A 24,885-nucleotide genomic window follows, 5' to 3' on the forward strand; every position below is an offset into this window, starting at 1 on the left:
TCTGTCTGTCTGTCTGTCTGTCTGTCTGTCTGTCTGTCTGTCTGTCTGTCTGTCTGTCTGTCTGTCTGTCTGTCTGTCTGTCTGTCTGTCTGTCTGTCTGTCTGTCTGTCTGTCTGTCTGTTCTATCTATCATCTGTCTGTCTGTCTGTCTGTCTGTCTGTCTGTCGGTCATTCTATCTGTCTGTCTATCTATCTATCTATCATCTCTCTGTCTGTCTGTACTGCGAATTTTAACCTCTATAAGCAGGTTTTCTCAAGCCAACAACAGGCCTACAAGTTAGTCTTGACATACTTTATTACAGTTTTTGTTGATCGCTTTGGTACTAATTTCACAAGTAAGGTGTACTTTTTCAAAACTCTTAGTACAAAAATCCAAACTGATCACACTTGTAACACAGCTTGTCATTCTTTCAAAACCTGATGTAATGCTTTTATTCAGTTGCACATATTTTCAGTCCACATAATCACTGTTTCAAACACAAGATTATTGTAATATGTAATGACAACATTTGGTTTAATCACCGAAACACAACAGTATGATCTTCTTTCAGTTTAGTACTTTTAACAATCAGTTCATTTAATAGCAAACAATACAAGATACGTGTTTCAAATCGGCCTTAGTGCTGAAATTAGTATGCTACAGTACTGTAAAAGACAGATTACACAGTTTTCACATTAGGCAATACACTTACATTACCCAACTTTTACAGAATCTATAATTTCCATAATATCTATCTTATGTGTAATCAAGTGAAGGATCAATGAAGACATCCTCTCCAATCATATGGGCAAATTTGTTTTTATTTTTCAGATATAATTGTAACATAGGTTTACTTTCAATAATGAAATGTACACATTTAAATAAAACAAATGAACTAAATAAATAAAAAACTCATAACATTTAGTGCACACACATTACATTAATTTGGATCAAGCCTGTCTTGATCATTTGGCCATAGATTCTCGTCCACATCACAATGAATATCATCATTGTTCATGCACCTTGGGAAAAACCTTTTGGCATGGCGAATCCATGCTTGACATTGGTCTACTCTGATGTCATCACATGCCTCATCCATGGCCTGAAGGAGGGTGGCGGGCTCATGGGGTTGGCGATCATAGACCTTCCACCTCCATGCTGAGAAAAATTCCTCAGTAGGGTTGAGGAAAGGAGAATATGGAGGCAGGTCGAGGGTCATGAATCGGGGATGGGCCTGAAACCATGCTTGAACAACCTCTGCATGGTGGAACCTGACATTGTCCCACACAATTACATAGGTGACCCCTTCACCTTGACAGGCCAGCTCAATTTCATTGAGAAACTCAATGAGATGTGCAGCGTTATAGGAGCCAAGTAATGGCCTTGTCCTATGACACCATCTTCAGAGACAGCTGCGCACATGGAGATGTTTCCTCCACGTTGTCCAGGCACTTGGACAGTGGCCCGTTGGCCGATGATGTTCCGTCCACGGCGACGAGTTTTGGCCAGGTTAAAGCCCACTTCATCAACAAATATGTACTTGTGATGGTTCACATCAGCATCAAGCACCATCACCTGCTAAAAAATTTGTTTTTATTTTTCAGATATAATTGTAACACAAGTTTACTTTCAATAAAGAAATGTACACATTTAAATAAAACAAATTAACTAAATAAAAAAAATAAAAAAAACATTTAGTGCACACACATTACATTAATTTGGATCAAGCCTGTCTTGATCATTTGGCCATAGACAGCTTTTATGATGATCTGCTTTGAGTTTTGTACTAACAGTTGTGAGGTTTTACCACATGTGAAATTAGTACCAAAGCGATCAACAAAAACTGTAATATTCAATTCGTTTTTTTTTTTGTTTTTTTTTTGTCAGGCTGGTGTATTATTATTACATTAACTATTTCAGATATACTCACCCCTAAACCACATGTAAAAACAAAACATATTTTCTATGTCCTCGGTCGGAAAAAGTCTGGCTACATGAGACTGTTTCTACAATAACTTGGATGCCACTCAACTGCCACAGACATTTTGATGAATGAGTTTAGACTAAAGAAGATATTGATAGTGAAAATATTATGTTAGGTGTGCATTACTGTATGGGTTTAAGAATAGATTCTAATGGGAAACTGCAGTATTATTCTAACCGTCTTTTGATTATAAATGGGTATAAAGGTCTTTTGATTATATATGGGCCAATATTAGTCTTTACTGTGAAATCAAGTGTCTGTTGTTCCCTAATGAAGCTTGGAGCCGAACCACATAACAATTTCAGCAGTAATTCTCTCTTGAAAATGTTCTTTTGTTCAGAACTTCAACTGGGAAAGGCTTTGAATTCACATGGCAAAGAAATCAGCCCGTAAGCTTGTGTTTTTTTTGTTTTTTTTTACAACAAACACAAATATTGATCAAAGCCATCAATGTTACAACCTTTGCAGTTAAAGCTGCATTTTATGCTGCAGCACATTGATCCAATATCTGGCAAGCGGAGTGACATTACTGAGAGAAATGAACAGAGGCAAACACATATAGGCACACAGAGCAGTGTGTGACTGCAAAAGTGACACCGACACCACAAAATCTCATCAAAGCACTGAAGCAGAAGACTATCGTCATTCACAGGCAACCCCAGGAGGACAGAGAGAGAGAGAGCATTTACTCAGCTGACTTGGGGAGGGAAGGAGGTGACAGTAAAAAGAGAGACGAATCTGCCCTATTCATAGGATTTCATACCTGTTAACCAAATGTACATATTCCCAGAACAGAGGTTCAGATGAAGCGTAGAAGCCATTCACCTTTTATTTTGGATGCATATATATATATATATATATATATAGTGTCTTGTGAAAGTATTCAAATCCCTTCATTTTTTTCATGTTTTGTTATGTTGCTGCCTTATGTTAAACTGCTTTAAATGAAGTATTCATACCCTTATCTGGGACAGTTGAAATTTAGCTCAGGTGCATTCATATTGCTTGTAGATGTTACTACACTTTGAGTGAAGTTAAGCTCTGGCAAATTCAATTGAATGGGCATGATTTGGAAAGGCACACACGCCTTAATAAAAGGTCAAAAAACAGCTGATAATGCATATCAGAGCAAAAATCAAGCCCTGAGGTCAAAAGAACTGCCTGTAGAGCTCAGAAACAGGTTTGCGTCAAGCCACACATCTTATGTTCACCAAGGCTTTATTTATTTGATTAAATACATAGTAAAAACAGTAATAATGTGAAATATTATTACAATTTTAAATAGTTTTCTACATTAATACATTTAAAATTTGTATTTATTCCTGTGTTGGTAACGCTGAATTTTCAGTATCATTACTCCAGTCTTCAGTGTCACATGGTCTTTCAGAAATCATTCTATTTTGATGGTTTGATGTTCGAGAAACCTTTTGCGTGTGTAAACCATGAGACTTTTCAGGATTATTTCATTATTAAGTAAAATAACATTTGAAATAAAAATGTTTTGTAGCATTATAATGTATTTACAGTACAGTCACTTTTGATCAATTTAATGTGTCCTTGCTGAATAAAAGTATTGATTAATTATTATTTTTTAATCTTAATGACCCCAAACTTATGAATGGTAGTGTACATTATTTACGTATTAATTGAAATATGACTTCACAGTCCATACATACAAAAAAAAAAAAAACACATTTATGCAAATTGCAATTGATTTACTTTGATATAGCTTATACTGATGCTGGTCATGTAAGACAGACAGATCTACACACACTGAGATGCTGCCACACTGTGGTTAACATTAGAATATACACCTGCTCCTGCTCTCTCTCTCTCTCTCTCTCTCTCTCTCTCTCAGGAGGAGGAAGTTCTATGATTAGCTCACTCTAGGAGTCACTCCATCTGCCAAGGTCAGGAGCTCTTATCAGCTCTGCTGCAGCTGCCTGTTCAGTAGAACAAAACAGAAACACAACACAACAACTGAGAGAGAGAGAGAGAGAGAGAGAGGACAAATGAGACAGAGCGGCATACTTCCAAAAGGCTAAGAGTTTTCACTCCATCACTTCAGGTCAGAACAGAATTGAAAAAGTATTTGCAGGTTTACTATGACCAAAACAGAATAACTGAAAGTGTGAAAAAAAGAGAGAAAAAAAAGAGAAGATTGAGGTGGAAAATTTATCTGATATGTCCAACTATAATGAATAGTGGTGATGAGACTTGCACCCTGTCCATATGCCACACTCACAGTCACCATATGGCCCAAAATGCCCTCTGCTGGGGAGAGCAGTGCATCACGGTCCTTCTCAAATATACACCAGCCTTGCCTGACCTCGCTTTTCAAAGTATGCTTTCAAGATCAAACCTCTTTATTTGTGTCTCTGTGTAGATTTCATTGTCATTTGGCTTCAGAAGAGGAATGTGATGTTAAATGTGTAAAACTCCACACCACGTCAGCAGTGGAGATGATCAGACTGGACTATAAAACATGATAATGATAAAATAGTCCTGGGCCCTACAATGAGGCCGTGTTTTTTTTTCTACTCAAGGAAACGACAACAACAACAAAAAAACAACCAAGAATGATTTCTGAAGGATGACGTGACACTGAAGACTGGAGTAATGTTGCTGAAAATTCAGCTTTGCATCACAGGAATAAATTAAATTTTAAAATATATTCTGCTTATATACTGCAACATTAACTAAACTGTATTTATTTACTTTTTATTAGTGCTGGGCAACAATTAATCACGATTAATCGTATCCAAAATAAAACTTTTCAGTGCAACAAAAAGCAATTTTCTGTATTTCTGTATTTTATAAATGTATTTTATTTAATTTAAATTTATTTATTTAAATTGATCAAAAGTGACAGTAAAGACATTTAGAATGTTACAAATGATTCCTATTCCAAATAAATGCTGCTCTTTTGAACTTTCTATAAAAGAGAACAATCAAAGGATCCTGAAAAAGTATCATGGCTTCAACAAAAACAAAACAAGAAACAAAACAAAATAAAGCAAAGCAAAGAAAAGCAAAGAAAAAACGTCAACCTCACACCTTTGAACTGTGTTTATTGAGAAGAAAAAGTACAACTTTTTTTCTGTAAATACACACATACATACATTTAACAATAGAGTTTTCCTTTAGAATTTAATGAATCAGTTTTAAGAATGTTTAGGTATATTTTACTGGGAAACAAAACAAAATATAGATGAAAAGAATGAATTCTTTGCAGTGAACCTACTGAATCCCCAAGGCAGTGGGGGAAAAAAAAACATAAAAATGTTGTCCCAGGCCCTGTGAAGTTTTACTGTGGTTACTCATGATAATTTATGCAAAGACACAACAAATGCTTGCTTGCATTATAGTCTATCAAAAATAATGAGTATAGTCTCTGCAGACCTATTCCTTTCTGCTGAGATGAGGAGGTGTGATAACACTGTCTAGACATAATATCAAATATAGATGGGCTCCATTGTGAAACAGCGCATACAGAGGCATTGTGAGATCAAAAGAAACAGGTGTAAAACTGTGGATGGAACAATATGAACCAATATGAACCAATATGCATCATTAGTTGTACAGTAAAACAACAAGTAGATGATGTGAAAAGAGTCTTTAGCTTGTGCAGACCACTCTAGTTGCTTATGGTGTATTTGGTTTGTGTATGTGTGTGCGTATGTGCTCCTGTGTTTTTTCCCGTAAAGTTTGTTGCTGGGTCTAGGGAGAACATCCTGTCAGCAGACCCTCAGGAAAGGCTTGTGTGTGTTTGTTTACACAAAAGTTTGTGTGTGTGTGTGTAAAAGAGATAAAAAGACTAAAACACCTGCTATACAAATAAATTTCCGTTTAATGCAGGAAGCAACAAGTTTCAAGCTAAAATCATAAAGTCAACACCTTCCCTCACTTACAATTCCCTCACTTGCAGCAATCGTCTGGCCCTCAGATAACCTCAGATAAAGTTGTCAAGTTCATTGGTTGTATTGTGACAGACAGCTCATGCAACAATGTAACACTAATTATATAAACCTACTGTTGTTAGATTTTGTAGTCTAAATTTAAGCAATTTTAAAGTAATGTGTGCAAAATTCTGTACTAATAGCGGGACCAAAAATAATCCTAAAATAACACTCAAAAAGCATTTTACCATCTGCCCCAAACTTTCACCACTGGTGGAGTGTTTTACCATAAAAAATGTTTTAGCATAACAATTTTACATGCTGCCAAGAAAAAAATTACACATTGCAACAGTACACACTGAAAAGCTTTGAGACTGACAGCTGTTTTTTAAAGTGGGGTCAGAACAATTTTTAATGTTTTTGAAAGAAGTTTCTTATGCTCAGCAAGGTTGCATTTATTTGATGAAGAATACAGTAAAACTGTAATATTGTGAAATACTTTTACAATTTAAAATAACTGTTTTCTATTTGAACATATTTTAAAATTGAATATAGTCCTGTGACAGAAAAGCTAAATTTTCAGCATCCATTACTCCAGTTTTGTAAATATATTTACTGTCACTTTTAATAAATTAAATCAGTCTGTTAATTTACTTTGAAAAAATCAAACTGACCTCAAACTTTTGAATATGAACAGAACTGAATTAATGGAATAGTTTACCCAGGAATGAACATTTTCTGAAAATGTACTCTCAGGCCATCCAAATTTCAGATGAGTTTGTTTCTTCATCAGAACACATTTGGAGAAATGTAGCATTGCAACACTTGCTCGCCAATGGATCCTCTGCAGTGAATGGGTGCCGTCAGAATGAGAGTCCCAACGGCTAATAAAAACATCACAACAATCCATACAACTCCAATCCATCAGTTTGTGAAGTGAAAAGCTGCGTGTTTGTAAGAAACAAATCCATTGAGGCATTTTTACTTTAAACTGTTGCCTCTAATCTATAATAACACTTCCTCCAAATAAAAAAGTCAATCACCTCTCATCAAAATCCACAGACATATTTGTTTAGAACTGTTTTTGTTTGTAACAGTGCTTAATTTGTGCAGATTTCTCTACTGATTCAGACCACACAACTTTTTGACTGGCAAAGCAATATTATAAATAGAGGACTCATATTTTAACCACAAGCAATGGTTTGAAGCTAAATTTCTTCAGATATGTTCTGACGAGCAAACAAAAACAACTACATCTTGGATGGCCTCAGGGTGAATACATTTTCAGCAAATTTTTAATTTTGGGTTAATCACTACTTTATGCGCATTAAGTGGACTAACAAGCAATTTTAGCTGCAGTGTGTATCTGGAATCAATGGACAGAATGCACACAAACAAGTATCTTTCCAAGCGGTCAGTAGTCCGGCAGCTGTTCTAATGGCAGTGTGAGGTATAATCAGTGTGAATGAGATAGCACAGAGTGCCGGGATGGCCTGATCCGTGGTCAGCAGGTCAGCATGGCTGCTCTTATGGGCTCCCGCTTGCAACACGCCACACCACAGAGCTTCCTTCAGAGGGAGGAAGAGAGAAAGGTAGAGTCATATATACATATATAAAGTGGTTCTGGTGTACCGCTGGAGGACGTTCCACTCGGCTGGTGTGGCCGTCCTCACTTCATAGTCGGCCTTCAGAAGCAGATTCAACACCACAGAGACCAAACCTTCCTGACCTCGCTCTCCATATTACCCATGACCAACTGTGTCTCCAAACAAGCCCTGCACGCTCACAATCACTGAAGTCTGCCAGCCAGGAATATGAGACCTGGAAACGGTCTCATATTCATAGCTTGTTTAGCACTTGGAGTCTGAAAAAGTAGGCTTTTCACAAAATTCTAAATGTGCACATTTTTACCAGGGGTGAATAAAACCAAATATATTCTTGTGGGTTGATCAAGAAAAAAAAAGGAATTTTGATTCTAGCTCTTATGGTTCTAAAATTATGAACTAAAACACAAATGCACATATAATAGCGCCACCTAGTGTCTGACAGATTTGCGTGTGTTCACCTGAGTTGGAAGCATCCCACTAAGTTTGAGATTTCTATGATTTACGGTCTCTGAAGCCCAGACACTTTCAGTTCTTGGACTCCTAAAAATAAAATATAAAATAGGAAATGATATTGTAGAGGTGGATTCATCGAGCAAATCGTCATGACTGTGCGTCAAGGTCAGTAAGTCCTAAACTTAAAAGTGTTTTAAACTGGATTTAAAAAAAAAGATTTTGCCTTTTATTTATTGAAAGTCAGTGTGGTCCAATGTTGTTTGAATCCAAATCTTTCTGAAAATATCTTATTTTATGTTGCACAGAAGAAAGTCATACAGGTTTGGAACTACATGAAGGTCAGTAAATAATAACAGAATGTACAATTGTGTCCAAACTGTCCCTTTAAGACAAAAAAGACAAAAAGACAAAAAAAAAAACATCAGGGAGGCACTAATTTATGTTTGCTCATACAACTACATTATCATTTAAATGATTCTTAATATGTCTTAAATGACACGAAGTGAATGCACGCAAAAACAGTTTAGAGCTCTACACACTCCCTTTTCTGCCTCAGATGTTTGTCTCTCTTTCTGTCTCTCTCGCCGTCTTCCCAAGCTCCTGTTTCTTTACATCACCATGAGCACTGTTTCCTGTTTTTCATACAAACTCGTAACTGTCTCTGAGGACCAACAAAGGAACCTCACACACACACACACACACACACACACACACTCTCAAACTAACTCCACTGGGAGGTATGTGAGAATAATAGAGATGGGTCTAGAGGGTTTTATTGACGTCTGAATCATTCATAGATGCTGTGTTGTCAAGGCTTTTCTTCAGGTCAGTAAACACCCAGCAATCCAGCACAGCAACTGTACCCATAACACCACATAGTAGAACATTCCCATGTGTTCTTACACCCACTGACATCTCATTTTACAGCAGCAAACAAATATAGAATATAGTATGTACAGTGGGTACGGAAAGTATTCAGACCCCCTTAAATTTTTCACTCTTTGTTCTAGGTATGTACAGTATATGACATCTACACCTATCAAATGCCAAATGTATATTTAGTGGAGAGCTATATATATATATAAAGGCCATTCATATGGAAAGGCCAGTAACTGTCAGGGTCACATGCAATGTAACTACCAATAAAGTCCAAGTTTACTTCAGTTTTGACACAAACACTTGACGCCTGCCTAATATTTAATAAATAGCCCTTCAAAGTGTATGAAATTTACGCCACACACATAAACACATATCCTATTGTATGTGTAAAAACCGAAGTATACGTTGGGCTGTATTGTAACTTCTTTTATTGAACACGTTGACCATTTAAATCCCATGTATATGTGTTTTTTTCTCAAAGAAGTGTAGGAAATATAGGCCTGGTCATTATCTTTGGCTGCATCCAAAATCTCAGAGTATACTTCTGTTGAATAAGCACTTTGCAACCGATAAAAAAAGTATGTTCTATATAGTATTAAAGGGACAATTCACCCAAAAATGCCTGTCATTAATTACTCACCCTCATGTCGTTCCAAAGCCATAAGACCTTCTTTCATCTTCAGAACACAGATTAAGATATTTTTGATGAAATCTGAGAGCTTTCTGACCCTCCATAGATAGCAACAGAACTACCACGTTCAAGGCCCAGAAAGGTAGTAAGGATATTGTTAAAATAGTCCATGTGACATCAGTGGTTCAACCTCTAAAGTCGTTCAAGGACTATATTCAACAATTTTCAATTCAACAACGCCACGTGTTCATGACCGTACCAGAGAGAGATTGTTGAATAAAGTTTTTTTGTTTTGTTTTCTTTGTGCACAAAAAGTATTCTTGTAGCTTCATGAAATTAATGTTGAACCACTGATGTCACATGGACTATTTTAATGATGTCCTTACTACCTTTCTGGGCCTTGAATGTGGTAGTTCTGTTGCTGTCAATGCAGGGTCAGAAAGCTCTCGGATTTCATCCAAAATATCTTAATTTGTGTTCCGAAGATGAATGAAGGTTTTACAAGTTTGGAACGGCATGAGGGGTGTAATTAATGACAGACTTTTCAGTTTTGAGTGAAGTAATTTGTGTAATATGAAAATTGCATTGCATTGCTTCATCGTTATTCACAACTCCTGTGGCCTCATGGGACAGTAAAGTGTCTGTCAGATGAGCATGTCAGAATACTTTTTGCCTAGTGTTTTATGAATACTTTGAATTTGGACAGTTTTTTTCACCTACTATATTTGGGAAGTAGGCATATTCGGATGCAGCCCGTATTTTGGCCATAGAGTCAACAGTGCAGTTATCTATATCAATGCTGTTGATGAACAATTTTGTTCACAAAGTAATGGGAAATACCTCCTTGAGGTATCATTGATGTTGAGTAATACGTGACCAGGAAAAGGAAAAAAACATCCTCCAACTGGGAAAAAAATGGAACAGACTGAGAAATAGGAAATGTTGTGCTGAGGGCTAACAGTATAAGCAGCAGCGAGTGCTTTTGTTAACATCACACGTCTGCCATATGGTTTCAAAGACACCTAATGTCTATAAAGTGATTTTCAGATAACCTGTTGACAAATAAGGTTTGAAGTGTTGTGCAATCTCACTCTCATTCCCTCTCTTTAAATTAATCTGTTTTTGAGTGTGAAATTAAAGTGTGTGAAACAGGAAGAAACTGGAATAACAAAGGAGAGGAAACAGAGTCATCTGCTTTACGAATGAACACACACACACATTTTTACAGGTGACAATGTGCGAATCCACCAGATGCAGTTAAGATGGTCCTTAAATACTACAACAACCGCACTCATGTAAACATTATGTCAGTGGATGGTGTGTGTGTGTGTGTGTGTGTGTGTGTGTGTGCGTGTGTGTTTTAAATCACACCTGTATTTGTCTATTCAACTCGATGTCTTATATTTTCAATATTTAAGCAATTATTACAAAAGCAGGAGTGCAGTTTTAGTGAATATCAACATTCTGAGATTCAGTACAACAGCGGGATTTCGTATCACAAAGTCTTTCATCTAACTGAATATGTAAATGTCTCTGGAAAAATTCACCTTCAAATATATTGGGAACAGGATCTCTGCAGTGTAGCTTCATGCTCGCTCCCTTGCTGGCCACAGAGAGAGCTGCAGAAGACGAGAGAAAGAGAGACCATAAAAAAGGAATAGGAAATGTTTGGCTTTCCATCAGAAACTTAAGCTCTTTTTGATGTGCTGAATAGCGCTGGAGTGGGTGGTTAGCTTCAGAGACTCACAAGCGACACATAAGCAACATCTTTCCTCATCTTGTTTTCCTGTCTTTTTCAATTTTGGGTGGAACTTTCCAGACATTTTTGGGGTAAATTAAGAGTAAATAAGTGGAATATGCTGACAAACTTTTCATGTGAAAATAAAATCAGAAAATAGAATTGGAAAGCAACAAGAAGGAAAGCTTTATAGAGCTGTAATGCTTTAAACTAGGAGCGTGTGTGTTGTGTGCAGATATTCAGAGAGCAAGAAGATGAAAGCTAAAGAAGCTTTTCCTGAAAATTCTCTTTTTTGCTCCATTTTTCTCCCCCATTTTTATTAGTTCAGACTCATAACCATTCTCTTATGTTTTGTTCCTTTTTGTTTGAGTGATTGATTATTTGATTATTTCTTTGATTACTTTCTTGTTTCTTTATTTTTGAGGTTTATTTCTTTCTTTAACTGTTTGAGTAATATATTTTTCTTGTTTGTTTGTTTTATTTTGACTATTCTTCTCTTCTTTTTAAGATGTTTTATGTTTGTTTAATTTATTTGCTTGATTTTTTTATTCTGATTGCTTTCTTTGGGTCATTGTTTTTTTAATGGTTGTTTAATTTGTTCGCTTGTCTGTTTGTTTGAGTTTTTGTTTCACTGTTGGCTTGATTAGTTTTTTATTTGTTTCTTTGACTTTTTCTATTTGTTTGTTTGTTTTTGTTTGAGTATATATTTCTTTTTATGTTTGTTTCTTTGTTTGTTTGACTGATTGCAGTTTCTGTCGTCGAGTGTTTGTTTTGTTCTGTTTGTTTTTATTTGACTTTCTTTGAGTATTTGTTTCATTTTTTGTTTGCTTATTTTTTATTTTTTATGTTTGTTTCATTATTTGAGTCTTTATTTCATTGATTGTTTGACTGATTGCAGTTTCTGTCTTCGAGAGTTTGATTTGTTCTGTTTGTTTTTGTTTGACTTACTTTGAGTATTTGTTTCATTCATCATGTTCTTTCTTTCTTTCTTTCTTTCTTTCTTTCTTTCTTTCTTTCTGTCGTCTACCCTCATTTACCCCCCACCCTCCCCCCACATTTGGCTCTTGGCCACTCCCCACACTTGCGGTCTCGCTGTCTTCTTCTCTCCCAGAGAAAACCACTTAATGCAAACAAAAAAGAGTTTTGTCCTCAGTTTGCAGAGTCCTGTCACATCGCTACGGAAACAGCCATTTAACACAGTGAAGATAAATCAATGAGTAAGTGGTAGTGTCTTTACATCACAGAGACTTGAAAAAAACATCACTCATCAAGGGCATAGAGTTGTTTTTTATAATTACATGGATAGCAAATAACAGGCAGGATGAGAAAGGAATAAAATAACATACAGCGCCTGGGTGGATGTTACACAACGGCCGCATGGCACCAGCGGGTTAAGAGACTGTGGGTCCTGGGAAAAGGATATGAGTTTACTGTATCTGTGTGTGTGTGTGTGTGTGTGTGTGTGTGATTGACTGTGTCTGAGAGAGTCAACAATTGAAATGACCCTGTCGAAGACCAAGTGGAGACACTGCCCTCGAAACCTCCGGGCCAGGGCAGTGACTAGCCCTTTAGTAGTATGTGCTGAGTGTGTGGGTGAGCACACACACACACACACACACACACTCTCGAACTCCAAGGGCCAAGTCCTGCTTGACTCTGCGGAGACAGAGACTCACAATGATATGTTTGTAAAAGAGAAAATGGAAACCTGAGAAGGAGAATTGTGTGAAAGGAAAAAATAACCTCGAAACAGAAAAACATCAAAAACACCCAAAACAACCCCCAAAAAAGAACGGAGCATTTATGAGGGCTGTTTTAGTCTGCTGGCTCACTCCCCGATCTTTAGCAAGGCGTCACTCCGGGTCAGCAGCCCGTCTCACAGACGCTGCACTGTCAATTATGGCACTGTCATGGAAACTGCAAAAAGCCATGGAGAAAATGACCCCTCACAACTCCGAGAAGTGCAGCTTGTCCTGGAATAACACAATGCACTGCTGCTTTAACAACTAGAGCACACTGTCAACAACTGCCATGTTTAACTGTAATTTCTTACAATAAAATACTATATTCAGAACTTAACACTGAAATGCAAGCTTATAGGTAATTTACTCAAATGAAAAAATGACTGTTTAAACATAACCATATCATGCAAAATTGTGTAATAATCATGTAAGTAGTTGTTTTGTTCACTTCACATATCTACACTAGGGCCTATATGTGGTACTTCTGTTCATTGTAATATGGAAATAATATAATTTGTAATTAAAAAGTAAGTGCAATGAAAAAAATGGTGTAGAAACAAATTTCACTTGGAAATTGCTAGCAAATCTCACAATTAATCAAATTAAAGAAATGGCAAGTATCGCATTGAAATAAACATTGCATTTTGAAGCGGAAAGACTGAAATAGTATTTTCTTGTAAAAAGTGCTGCAATAATCTGTTTAAGTTACAACTTTGAAAATGGATTTTTACAGTGTGTGTATATTCTAAGCAAGGTCATTTCAAGGTCAAGTAAAAAAATTAAACACACACACACTCACACACAGTAGTGGTGTTGCATTCCTGAATAGTTCAATGTTTGTAAACAAGTCAGTTAAATGAATGATTCAATGACTCATAAAGATAGTCATTGATTTACTTCTTGAGAATCAATCAGCATTTTAAGTAAATGATTCAATGACTCACTCACAAATACAGTCACTTGTTCTGTTCTAGAATGACTCAGCAATTTGAATGAATCAGTTAAAGGAAGGATTCTATGACTCACAAAGACAGTCACTTGTTTTGTTATCAAATGAGTCTGTGTTTTGAGCAAATCAGTTTAATAAATGACTTATAAGTATAATTAATTGTTTCCGTCTACTGGAGTAATTGTTATATGGAGCCATGCACGAGACCAAAAACTAAATGTAATTGCTGCAAATGAAAATTCATAAAAATGAAAAATTAATTAAATTCTTTATGAAGATTACTTAATTTGTTTCCTTGTTGCCACAAATTATTAATTTCCACCACAATATCATACCATGTGCGGGGATCTGTAGTATTACATGAATAAAGAGTCACAAAGAATTGCAGTCTGTCTGGAGCAGACAAACACAGACAAGCGGACTGATACACCAGTGAAAAGTCCCAGTGCTGTATCTATGCTGTTAGAACACTGTTCAACCAATCAGCTTTGACAACCGGACTGTTATATAAAGACATGCAAGTAAAAGTGACAACAAAATATAGCAAAAGCACAATAAATCAACAAATAGCAAAAAAGGAAAAAATGATGGGAACATGCTGAGAACCTAAACACTGTGTACATATACTCAAGATTACTGTAATGCAGGCACAGATAATTATTGTAATTCTACAGCACAACACTGCTACATTACTGTTATTTTCTGAACCTGTTTACAGTGAAGTTTCAGCATACAGTCATCATTTAATTGCAATACATTTTAGAACTACTAATGTAAAAAAATGCACAGACCTGTTCAGTGCACAAATATTATATATCCAATGGAAGTGGGACTGAAAAATGTGATTAAAATGTATTAAAGCATCAGTATTAAACCTAAATTTCAATATACAGCCGATGCATAGGAAGTCTTAGCAGGTTGTTCACACTATCGCAACCTGTGTTTGAAGCTCAGAGTGGGATGGCATGTGTCCATTTGGTTGGGTCACAGTTACCATTCTGTCCGGGGTTTGAACCCACAACCCACGGGTCACACAAACCCAAGGCCACCAAACCACCAGGCCTGTGCACAGCCATGCTCGTAAATTATGCCGACATTTCAGGAAAGGGAAAGTCAGAGGAGACTTACGTTCCAGTTCAACAGTAAAGACTGGACACAGGAAGGCAGGAAACAGCAACCAGCAGCTTTGTGTTTTCCATGCCATCTCTGGAATAATATTCCATTTAAAAAGCCACCTACTCACAGGGATCAAGTTGCAGTAAGTCAATGTGACATTTCATGTAGTATCAGTGCTAAAAATGTCAAATATAGCTCTTCCTAGTTATAGTTTTTTTAATTTTTTATATGTCTATATAATTTTAAGGACCACAATCAACTATTAAGCACAAATATTTTAAGTTTGCCAGTTGCTTTCGCTTCTTTTAGGAAAATAAACAAATAAATAAATAAAATAAAATAAATAAATAATATTATACATATAAGTCTGTTATGCTCAAGGCTGAAATTGATAATAATAAGAAATGTTTCTTCAGCCTCAAATCAGCTTATTAGAGTGATTTCTGAAGGATCATTGACACTGAAGACTAGAGTAATGATGCTGAAAATTCAGCTTTGCCATCACAGGAATAAATTATATCTTAATATTCAAGTAGAAAACTGTTATTTCAAATTGTAATAATATGCAACACTGTTTTTACTGTGTTTTTGAACAATTAAATGCAGCCTTGCTGAGACATAAGAAACAAGGCAGATTTGAGAGACATATTACATCACGCATCTACCAGGTGTAAGCAGGGCCAGTGTGTCCCGTAATAGATACGCGGTTCCTTTACGCATTTACGGGGTACACGCATGTTAATTCACGCACACATATGCGCCACGTCCTGCTGCTTACACAGGAAGGGGAGGTAGAGCTACTTCCTGTCCAATAGGGGAAGAGTAAGGGTATAGCAGGGGTCCACACTTCCTGTTAAGAAGAAGAAGGGAGGAAAGAAACAGAAAATATACAGATGACATCATGCAGTAGGTTTGTTGGACGGGGTTTTGGGGAGAGTCCGTATTTTGGCCTGATGGAAAAGCTGAATCAAGTGTGCAAAGAAACACACACACACACACGTGCACTCTTCAGCTGCAATAATAAAACACTTACACAGGTCAAGCTCTTTCGTCTTCTAACTTACTGACACATGAAATAACTAACACTCCCACACGTGTAAACGCATAAAACACACACAGAAACATGCTACATGACAAGTGTAAAGGGTGCAACTTAAGTTTGGTATAATATGAAGAATATGCGAGTGATGTTGTCATGCAAATTATACTGGCATGACTGTTCACTATGGTTGCTAGGGTATTTCTCTGCAGTATCTCCAAGAATTGTCTCACACGATTGCGTTCCCAAAAATCAGGTGTCTTTCTCTGAATGCAACATAACATGACAGCGTTTGTTATTGCATATGTCGTTATGAGCTTCAGTTGTTTCCCCAGTTGCAGTAACTTCTATTTTTATTTATTTTTTTATTAATGATAATTTGGCCAGTTTCCCAGGAAATGATGATTTTGTTCTCTTTAACACGTGGATTGAAATGGTATTTCATTTGCAAAATTTTTATGCAATATTCCATTTTTGGTATAAGTTAAATTCACAGCTTTGAATGGAAACATAGCTTATGATATTCTGGTCTCAAGATATGCGAACACAGCGTGAGCCGTGATGTCTGATTTATGAAAAAATGACTCATTAAGGCCTGTTCACACCATGGATGATAACTATAATGATAAGGATACAGTTTTAAAAATCTTGTCCACAAGTCCACAGCTATAACGATATAAAGGAATGATATCTTTGGAATCACTGATTATTTTTTTCCACTAAAACATTGACAGCCAATCAGAATCATTCCTGCTTTACAAAGCTTGAGCATTTTATGAGTCAGTCAAAAAAGCTTCACAAAACAGCCTCAAGCCCCTTTGTAATTTAACGATTTGAATCAGACTGACTCAGTGAATTATTTAGAGTCATTACTGCTGACAGAGTCATTTTTGGTCTGATTTGAAATTAACTGTTATTGTGCTGTATAGTAGCTACATTTTAGGTTTGTGAACATTACATCAGACTATTTACTTAATAATTGTCATAATATGTAACAAATAAAGATACATGATGTGTGTATATATATATATATATATATATATATATATATATGTATATACATAAAACTTTATTTTAACTATAATCAATACAACATAAAAATCCTTTCTCTTTTTTTCTGTCTGGAGCCCTGCTATTATCAGAGCTATGCAGGTACAGAAACAGTGTAAGCAAAAGTTCAAAATGTTCAAAGGCGTTGAGAATGCTTTGAACGTCTTTATTTTTAGGCCCAACATCTTTTCATAGAAAACAAACACTGGTCAGTTGACTGATAATGAGATACAAAGACTTAAGTCGAAACATTGTTTTAAACTTGAGATTCCTGAAGCCTGCAGAGTTGAGTTTGGATTATTCATCCTTCCAAAAAGTGAAGAGCTTTACTGTCAGTTTCATTTGGGAAAAAAATAAATAAATAAAAAATCACCAGGGGTGCAAATCATGAGTTCATGAAGCCACAGATGGGCAATAAACCGTAAACTGTGAAAGAAATGGCGAAATACCAGCAACAACCACAAATGTAGCTTTCAAGTCTTCTTTCTGTCTGTCACACAAAATAACATGCAGCTCAAAATAAGCGTTGTTTTGCTGACCTGCACATCGGACTTCAGAATTACTGGACCTGCATGATCGGTCAGTGTTGTTCTTTCCATTTAGGGAGCTGGTCAGGGGTGAAAAAGAGCTCCTCTTCCCTTTAACATCCTTCCCCCTGCAGCACACACACACACACACACACAGATATTCTCCAACACATAGATTCCTGCTATCCCATCATCCCCAGTTTCCCCAGGATCTTCCTCTGTTTTGACATTCCTGCTAATTCTATGGCTAATTAATTGGCGGGATGAAACTTTACCGCACGGCAGCTGACCTGGACCTAACTGAGCCCACTTAACGTCTTGGCAAAAGAACCTGTGGTGTGTCATTCAACAGACATCCGAATATAGTCAGCATGATATGAAGGAAAAGAACACATGAAATGTGTATCATTGGATGTAAAGAATAACACACACTAGGCATCCTGCCTGAAATGTAAATGCTTTGGAAAGACTATTTTCCCTCTTGAAACCCACTCTTATATCAATCTTTTTGTTCTCCAGTACTGAGTGAATCAACATGAGGGAGCATTTCTTTAATCTCAGAGCTGCCTTTTTTTGTATAAAGACATAAGAGAAGACAGTTTCAGTTTTGTTCTCCTCAGTCGAAAATGTTTTCTTTTTGTTCGTGGTTTTAGGTGAAAAAATAGCTTAAAGAGCCAAACTCATTTTGTGGCTGATCAAAAATCTTGGAGGAGGGAATCAGAGAGACAAGACTGGATTACAACTTAAACATTGCGGCCCTGCTCTCGCTCTCCATTCTCTCAAAAAGGCAACAACAATTGCAGCCACATCACCATTTTACATAAATCAGGCAAATATGCACCTAATGCAAGTGTAAAGATTTGACAACTACCCAATATTTAGTGACAACTTTATTTTGCAAAATATGCATCGATACATTTTGCTGTGTAATACATTTTTTTATTATTAAAACTATTTTAAGAAGAAGAAAAAACACATTGAAAAGCACATGCACTCTGTGGTGTGGGAAAGTGTGTTAGTGAAATACTATGTACAATTGTGTGTTTTCAATTTAATTGCTTTGATTTAATAGCTCTGAGACATTTTTTATTGCAAACTCTTTTTATTTGAAGATAATTATTACCAAAAGGGGGAGAGTTATTACCAACGCAACATGTTCCTCAAGTGCTAAAAGGATTACAAAATTTCATGTCCACATGAAATGCCCAATTCAAACATATTCAACCACACAGAACTCATTTTGTGGCTGATCAAAAATCTTGGAGGAGGGAATCAGAGAGACAAGACTGGATTACAACTTAAACATTGCGGCCCTGCTCTCGCTCTCCATTCTCTCAAAAAGACAACAACAATTGCAGCCACATCACCATTTTACATAAATCAGGCAAATATGCACCTAATGTAAGTGTAAAGATTTGACAACTACCCAATATTTAGTGACAACTTTATTTTGCAAAATATGCATCGATACATTTTGCTGTGTAATACATTTTTTTATTATTAAAACTATTTTAAGAAGAAGAAAAAACACATTGAAAAGCACATGCACTCTGTGGTGTGGGAAAGTGTGTTAGTGAAATACTATGTACAATTGTGTGTTTTCAATTTAATTGCTTTGATTTAATAGCTCTGAGACATTTTTTATTGCAAACTCTTTTTATTTGAAGATAATTATTACCAAAAGGGGGAGAGTTATTACCAACGCAACATGTTCCTCAAGTGCTAAAAGGATTACAAAATTTCATGTCCACATGAAATGCCCAATTCAAACATATTCAACCACACAGAAGGGAAGAATGCGAGATAAATTATTAGTCGCCAATGGATCAAAATACGTCAGATGTCATGAAAAAAAAAGAGTATTTGAAAGATATTAAGTGCAGTATAAAAGTCTTGAGTGGTTTTCACATACCCAGTGCAAAACATATTCTCATACAACCTTATATAAAATGTCTATAAAAATAGAAATAAACAATATAAAAAGCAAATAAAAAGACACATATCTATATATATGCATTGCAAAAATATTCACATTCTTGACTTCCACGTCCCAGTACCCTCATTTGAGACCGTAAGCATACAGTAGCTGGATGGAGTCAGCAAAATTATCGGTTAAATCGGCCACAGTCTCAGAAAGTACAGGTTATCAAGACCAGAAATGACTAATCATACTGTGAAATGCAATTTAGTGAAGTCTATACAGTGAGAACCATCCTGTATAGAGTTCAGTAACCTCCAGTGATTCGTGAAACCGGGCAAGATGATTCCCTGAAGAAGGTAACTCGAATAAATCAAAAAGATCTGAGACTCAAAAAAAAAGCCATATGTGCACCAGACTTCAGGACTGCGTGGAGAAGCGGTTTTATCCCGTAATGCACGCGCTGTAGTAGACGGCGCTGCTGGCGTCGGACAGGGCTGATATCAAAGCGCTGCTCTCCTCGCAAGGGGCGTTCCTGCTCAATCGAGTCCTGCTCGCGCTCAGGTATTGGTCGAACTCAATCCTGTCCACTTCGCCCCAGAACTCAGCCGAGGGTCCCAGCTGGTCCACAGCGTCCAGAGAGGGCGGAGCGACCTGAGCGACTGCCGAGGTCTCGGGCGGTGGAGACAGCTGGCCCAGATGAGAGGTGAAGGCAGGCTGGGACTGACTGCTCCCGTATATCTGACCGTAATAGCCTGCAGGTGTGGGAGTGTGAGGAGCCTTGGAGGATTCTGGGAGGCTCATGTTGGGGTAGAGCCCGTTAAGGTTCGTGGGCTCCACAACCAAGCATTTCTCCTGCAGTGGGAGGCAGGCCAGCGGAGACTTCTGGTTGAGGTGTGGGTGGGAATGCTGGAGGTTATGGGAGTTGTGGTGAGGGTGGTGGCCAGTCTGATGGTTTGGATGCTGGTGGTAGTTTATCCACGAACCCAGACCCACATCTTCCTGCATGTGAGGGGGGAAAAACACTGAATCTCCGCCTCCCTCCTCCAACACGTCCAGCGGTGACATCTCCGGCGTCGGCAGGCCAAAACTTTCCAGCTCTGGAGCTCCGGAGGGGGGGAGGTCTCGGAAGTGTCCCAGAGGAGGCAGCAGATGATGTGCATGGCGATGTGGCGAGTAGGCATCTCCTGGTCCCGGGCCGCCAGCGAGGCCTTGGAGGAGCAAACCCGGTTCCACTCGTTTCATCTTCTTGGGCTGTTTCTTGCGGCGAGGACGGTATTTGTAGTTCGGGTGATCCTGGAGGTGCTGCAAACGGAGTCTTTCGGCTTCCTCCACAAACGGACGCTTGTCTAGTGTGCTTAGAGCCTTCCAGGATTGACCTAAAAACATAATCCAATCAGTGTTATTGTTTCAGGATTCGTTGTGCTACTTTTTGCGTTAGTAGCTTATAAATATGATTTTTTTATCATACCTAGTTTAGTCACTACAACATTGTTCTAATTTAATCCAGAAACAATGCCAGATTATTGAGCCAGATTCTTCAGATTATTTATAAAAAGTATTTAATTTAGCTCTCTGGAATAAATATACAAATATAATCATGCACAAATGATTTTTAAATGAGCTGTCACAATTGTTACGTTTGCAGCAGCGATTGCTTTTGGTGAAAACAGATGTAACACAAGCACTGACAAACGTGTGTGTGACATGAGCAAATCATTACGTGTAACTGGTGCGGGGCACACGGGGTTGGGTTGTAGTATTTGAATTATTAATGGGTCAATGGCTGCAGACAATCGGCAGCTTGTGTTTCTGCCACAGCCCTGTTATATTTCAAAAAATAAGGACATCAAAATGTCTCCCAGAGAAACAGCCAAACACAAATATTGTGCAAGATTTACAAACTTGTAATTTTTTTACAAACCCAAAAATGATCATGTTTAAACGATTAGATTTGGAATTAACTTAATTGTATGGCCATTTACTAAAGATTTAAGTGACAATGTGGTCACGTTTGCTTGTCATTTAATAGTAGTATAATTTTATTCGAATTATTCCTCTAATAAGCTCACATTCACAATATTTTTAAAAACTTAATTATTATTCTTTATTTTGATTTATTTATTTTAATATTTTATTATTTACTACATGTATTAATTAGGCAATTCTGACACATATATTATATATTTTTTATTTGAATTTTCATATTTTAAACCACCAGTTTTCAAATATGCCACATCCGTGACATCGCCCTCTCCTGATGCACTAGATTGACCCCAGCTTAACCCCCGAGATGTGATGTATAGCGAGTGTCTTACCCAGCATCTTACTGAGCACGGCGTTATGCAGGTCTGGGTTCTGGAGGGCCAGACGTTTGCGCTCATCTTTAGCCCACACCATGAAGGCATTCATCGGCCTCCTGATCCTCGAATCCCCCCCTGATTTCCCCTCGCCGGAGCCCAGGGTCAGAGCTCCAGGGCGGGTTGAGTCCGGGCTTCCCGTCCTGGCCTCTGCTCCGGTTTGGGACCCCATCCGTGTTCCAGAGCCGGGCACCGGCGCCAGCTCTGTGGTCCGGCTGCGGTCAAAACCATGTCCCCGGTCAGGGCCCGGAGTGCTGGAAGAGGCACCCCATGTCCCACGCTCCGCAACCGGCCTGGGCTGAGAACTGGCCTCTTGACAGCAACTAGACTCAGATATATTCATTCCAGCAAGACCACCACGGTTAAAGCACGCAGTTGTCTTTGGATAGAAGCAACACCAGGACGTCTCTTTGCTACTTTAAGCTACTTTAAATACAGACTGACCAGTAACCCAAATGAAACGAATCGTAAAAGAAAGAAAAAGAGTTAGAAAAGGCTGCACTCTTTTTTTTCGGATGTTTCAGAGAAGTATAAAATCCCACAGATGTTAGTGTTTTGTAACTCCTGCCCTCCAGACGGTATATAGTTCTTGTGCTGAGTTTGAAAGTTGTAGTGAGTTTTGATGAACCCATGCTGTAAATATATACGTGGCCTGAGCCAATCAGAGCGTCAGCCCGGACAGGAGAGGCGGGAGGAGCAGCCAGTGGGAGTTGTCCTGTCCCCCTTTACAGCCTCCACAGACAGAGAGATGTAATATGAGAGGGCCATTGTTTTAGGCCTGCTGTACACACACTCATATAGGGCACATACACTAAATCATAACACACTTGCGCACACACAGGAACCCTGTTTGTACTGGGCGGCCGGGACCACAAAGAAAGCTGTGCACTTGAGTGTTAACAACTTGCAACAATGAGCACAAATGTAAAGACATGGCAGTCAACACGAAGTGAAGAAAACACATAAACCCAACATACACACTAATGTAACATAACCATTTTAGATGCATTCAACCTTTGCCCTGAATATACAGAAAAGCCTGCTCTCTGGTTTCTTGGTAGCATGAAATAACTATACTTAAAGTGATTTATAGACAGTTTTCACAGCTAAATATTTGTGGTCAACCCATCATTTATTTAAAAATACACTGTTAAAAGTGAAAACATGCAGTTTTTACCCTAAAAAATGAGTTCTACCGTACGTGACCCTTAAAAATTACTGTAAAAATTACTTTGTGTAACCCAATATAGTCAGGCTGATTTAGTCATATTGAATATTGTATTTGACTTGGATAAAACCTGATAATTTAGAAGCAGTGCAAATTATTTATATAGGGGTGAGAAGTGTAAAAGCTGTTTTATTAAAATCGTGGACATTAAAAGTTCACAAATCTACAGCTAAAAAGTAGCTAATACTTCAGTTTATCCACTTTATTATTTTAGGAGCTGAGGTTTTCTACAGTTTCATACTGTAATTTATATATTTTTTTTATTTTTATTTTATTAATTTTTATCTTCAATTTAATTTTTTTGTTTTACATTTTTTCCTTGTTTATATGTGTGACCCTGGAATACAAAACCAGTCATAAGGGTCAATTTTTTGAAATTGAGATTTATACATCATCTGAAAGTTGAATACATAAGCTTTTCACTGATGTATGGTTTGTTAGGATAGGATAATATTTGGCCGAGATACAACTATTTGAAAGTCTGAAATCTGAGAGTACAAAAAAAATCTAAATATTGAGACATTTTCCTTTAAAGTTGTCCAAATGAAGTTCTTAGCAATGCATATTACTAATAAAAAATAAAGTTTTGATATATTTAAAGTAGGAAATTTACAAAATATCTTCATGGAACATGATCTTTACTTAATATCCTAATGATTTTTGGCATAAAAGAAAAATCGATAATTTTGACCCATACAAGTATTGTTGGGTATTGCTACAATACAAATATACCAGGGTCTATTTGTGGTCCAGGGTCACATACTGTACAGACTGAACAGATTGTCAACACATCCCACCGCTGTATGGCCAGATGAGACGCAAAGGTTGTACTTTCAGAGATGTATTTTATTCAACCTGTTACAGTTGCAAAAATGTTCTTTTTGTTGACTAAAATATTATATTCTTTTTCTGCATGACAAAAGATTTCATTCAAAATATATATTTTTGTGTAAAAAGACAAAAATTATGACCAAAAAAATTCTTAGTATAACTCTCACACTGTCTGGGTTTGTATGCAAACGTGAAATAGTTTTATTGCTCATCTAAACATTATGTTTATAGTCTAATGAGCTGAAATCACGGCCATGCTCTGGTTGACAGTGGCATTTATTACATGGCTGTCAGTGAAAAATGCAGCATAGAAGGAGGCGAGTTATTAAACACCTGCGATTACAATGAACTTCACACTTCACAATGAGCTTCATTAACTTAATGCGGATAAAATGGAGAATATAAAAAATAGTTATGTTTGCAAACGAAGTGAAGTAGAAAGTAGGCCAATCTCCATCACTCTGGTTACAAATATAGAAGAAATGCCAAACATTGGATGGGTCAGGGAGGGCGACCTCTTAATGAGATGGGATGTCGGCTTGCCTCTCTCCTTTGAAAAGGGTCACGGTCAACAACAGTTGAACACAAACATTTAACCTCATCTAACTCAAGAGGATGTGAAAGTTAAAGACCATCACTCTTAAACTATGTCCATGTTCTTAAAACTATATGCACCCAAGTGCATGTGTATGAAATGTAAAGTTGGCGTTTGATTTACCTTAAAAGAATGTGAAGTAACCACATTTAAACATTCTTAAACGTCCTTGTGAAAACCACAGATTAGTCCTGTGGTTTCTTGTCTCCAAACCTATGCAATTCATCCAGTCTTAGACGGCTGCATCCAGCCAATTTCTCCCCCCATTGAGCAGTACATCGATATCCTCGACTCTATGAATAAATGCAAGGCGAGGCAAGAGAGTTCAGGCCGCACAGAATCGCACAGAGGGAAATGGA

At 37.3% G+C, this 24,885-nt stretch overlaps 1 protein-coding gene across 1 annotated transcript; it reads right to left on the reverse strand.

The window, feature by feature from the left end:
• Positions 1-19,060: 19,060 nt before the first annotated feature.
• LOC107727030 (transcription factor Sox-18-like) lies at positions 19,061-22,480 on the reverse strand. The gene is made up of 2 exons (XM_016536782.1): positions 21,831-22,480; positions 19,061-20,891 (listed from the first exon to the last, which is right to left on the reverse strand). The coding sequence occupies exons 1-2, from the start codon at positions 22,213-22,215 to the stop codon at positions 19,957-19,959; spliced, it is 1,320 nt and encodes a 439-aa protein (XP_016392268.1). The 5' UTR covers positions 22,216-22,480; the 3' UTR covers positions 19,061-19,956.
• Positions 22,481-24,885: the final 2,405 nt, after the last annotated feature.

The sequence above is a fragment of the Sinocyclocheilus rhinocerous genome, unplaced genomic scaffold (genome assembly GCF_001515625.1).
Source record: "Sinocyclocheilus rhinocerous isolate Xijiao unplaced genomic scaffold, SAMN03320098_v1.1 scaffold666, whole genome shotgun sequence".
In the NCBI taxonomy this organism is placed as follows: Eukaryota; Metazoa; Chordata; class Actinopteri; order Cypriniformes; family Cyprinidae; genus Sinocyclocheilus; species Sinocyclocheilus rhinocerous.

Coding starts and splice junctions, on each gene's coding strand:
- LOC107727030 (XM_016536782.1), bottom strand. CDS start 22,215: ATGAATATATCTGAGTCTAGTTGCTGTCAAGAGGCCAGTTCTCAGCCC. Junction 20,892..21,830: donor CGTGCTCAGTAAGATGCTGG/GTAAGACACTCG, acceptor TTATGTTTTTAG/GTCAATCCTGGAAGGCTCTA.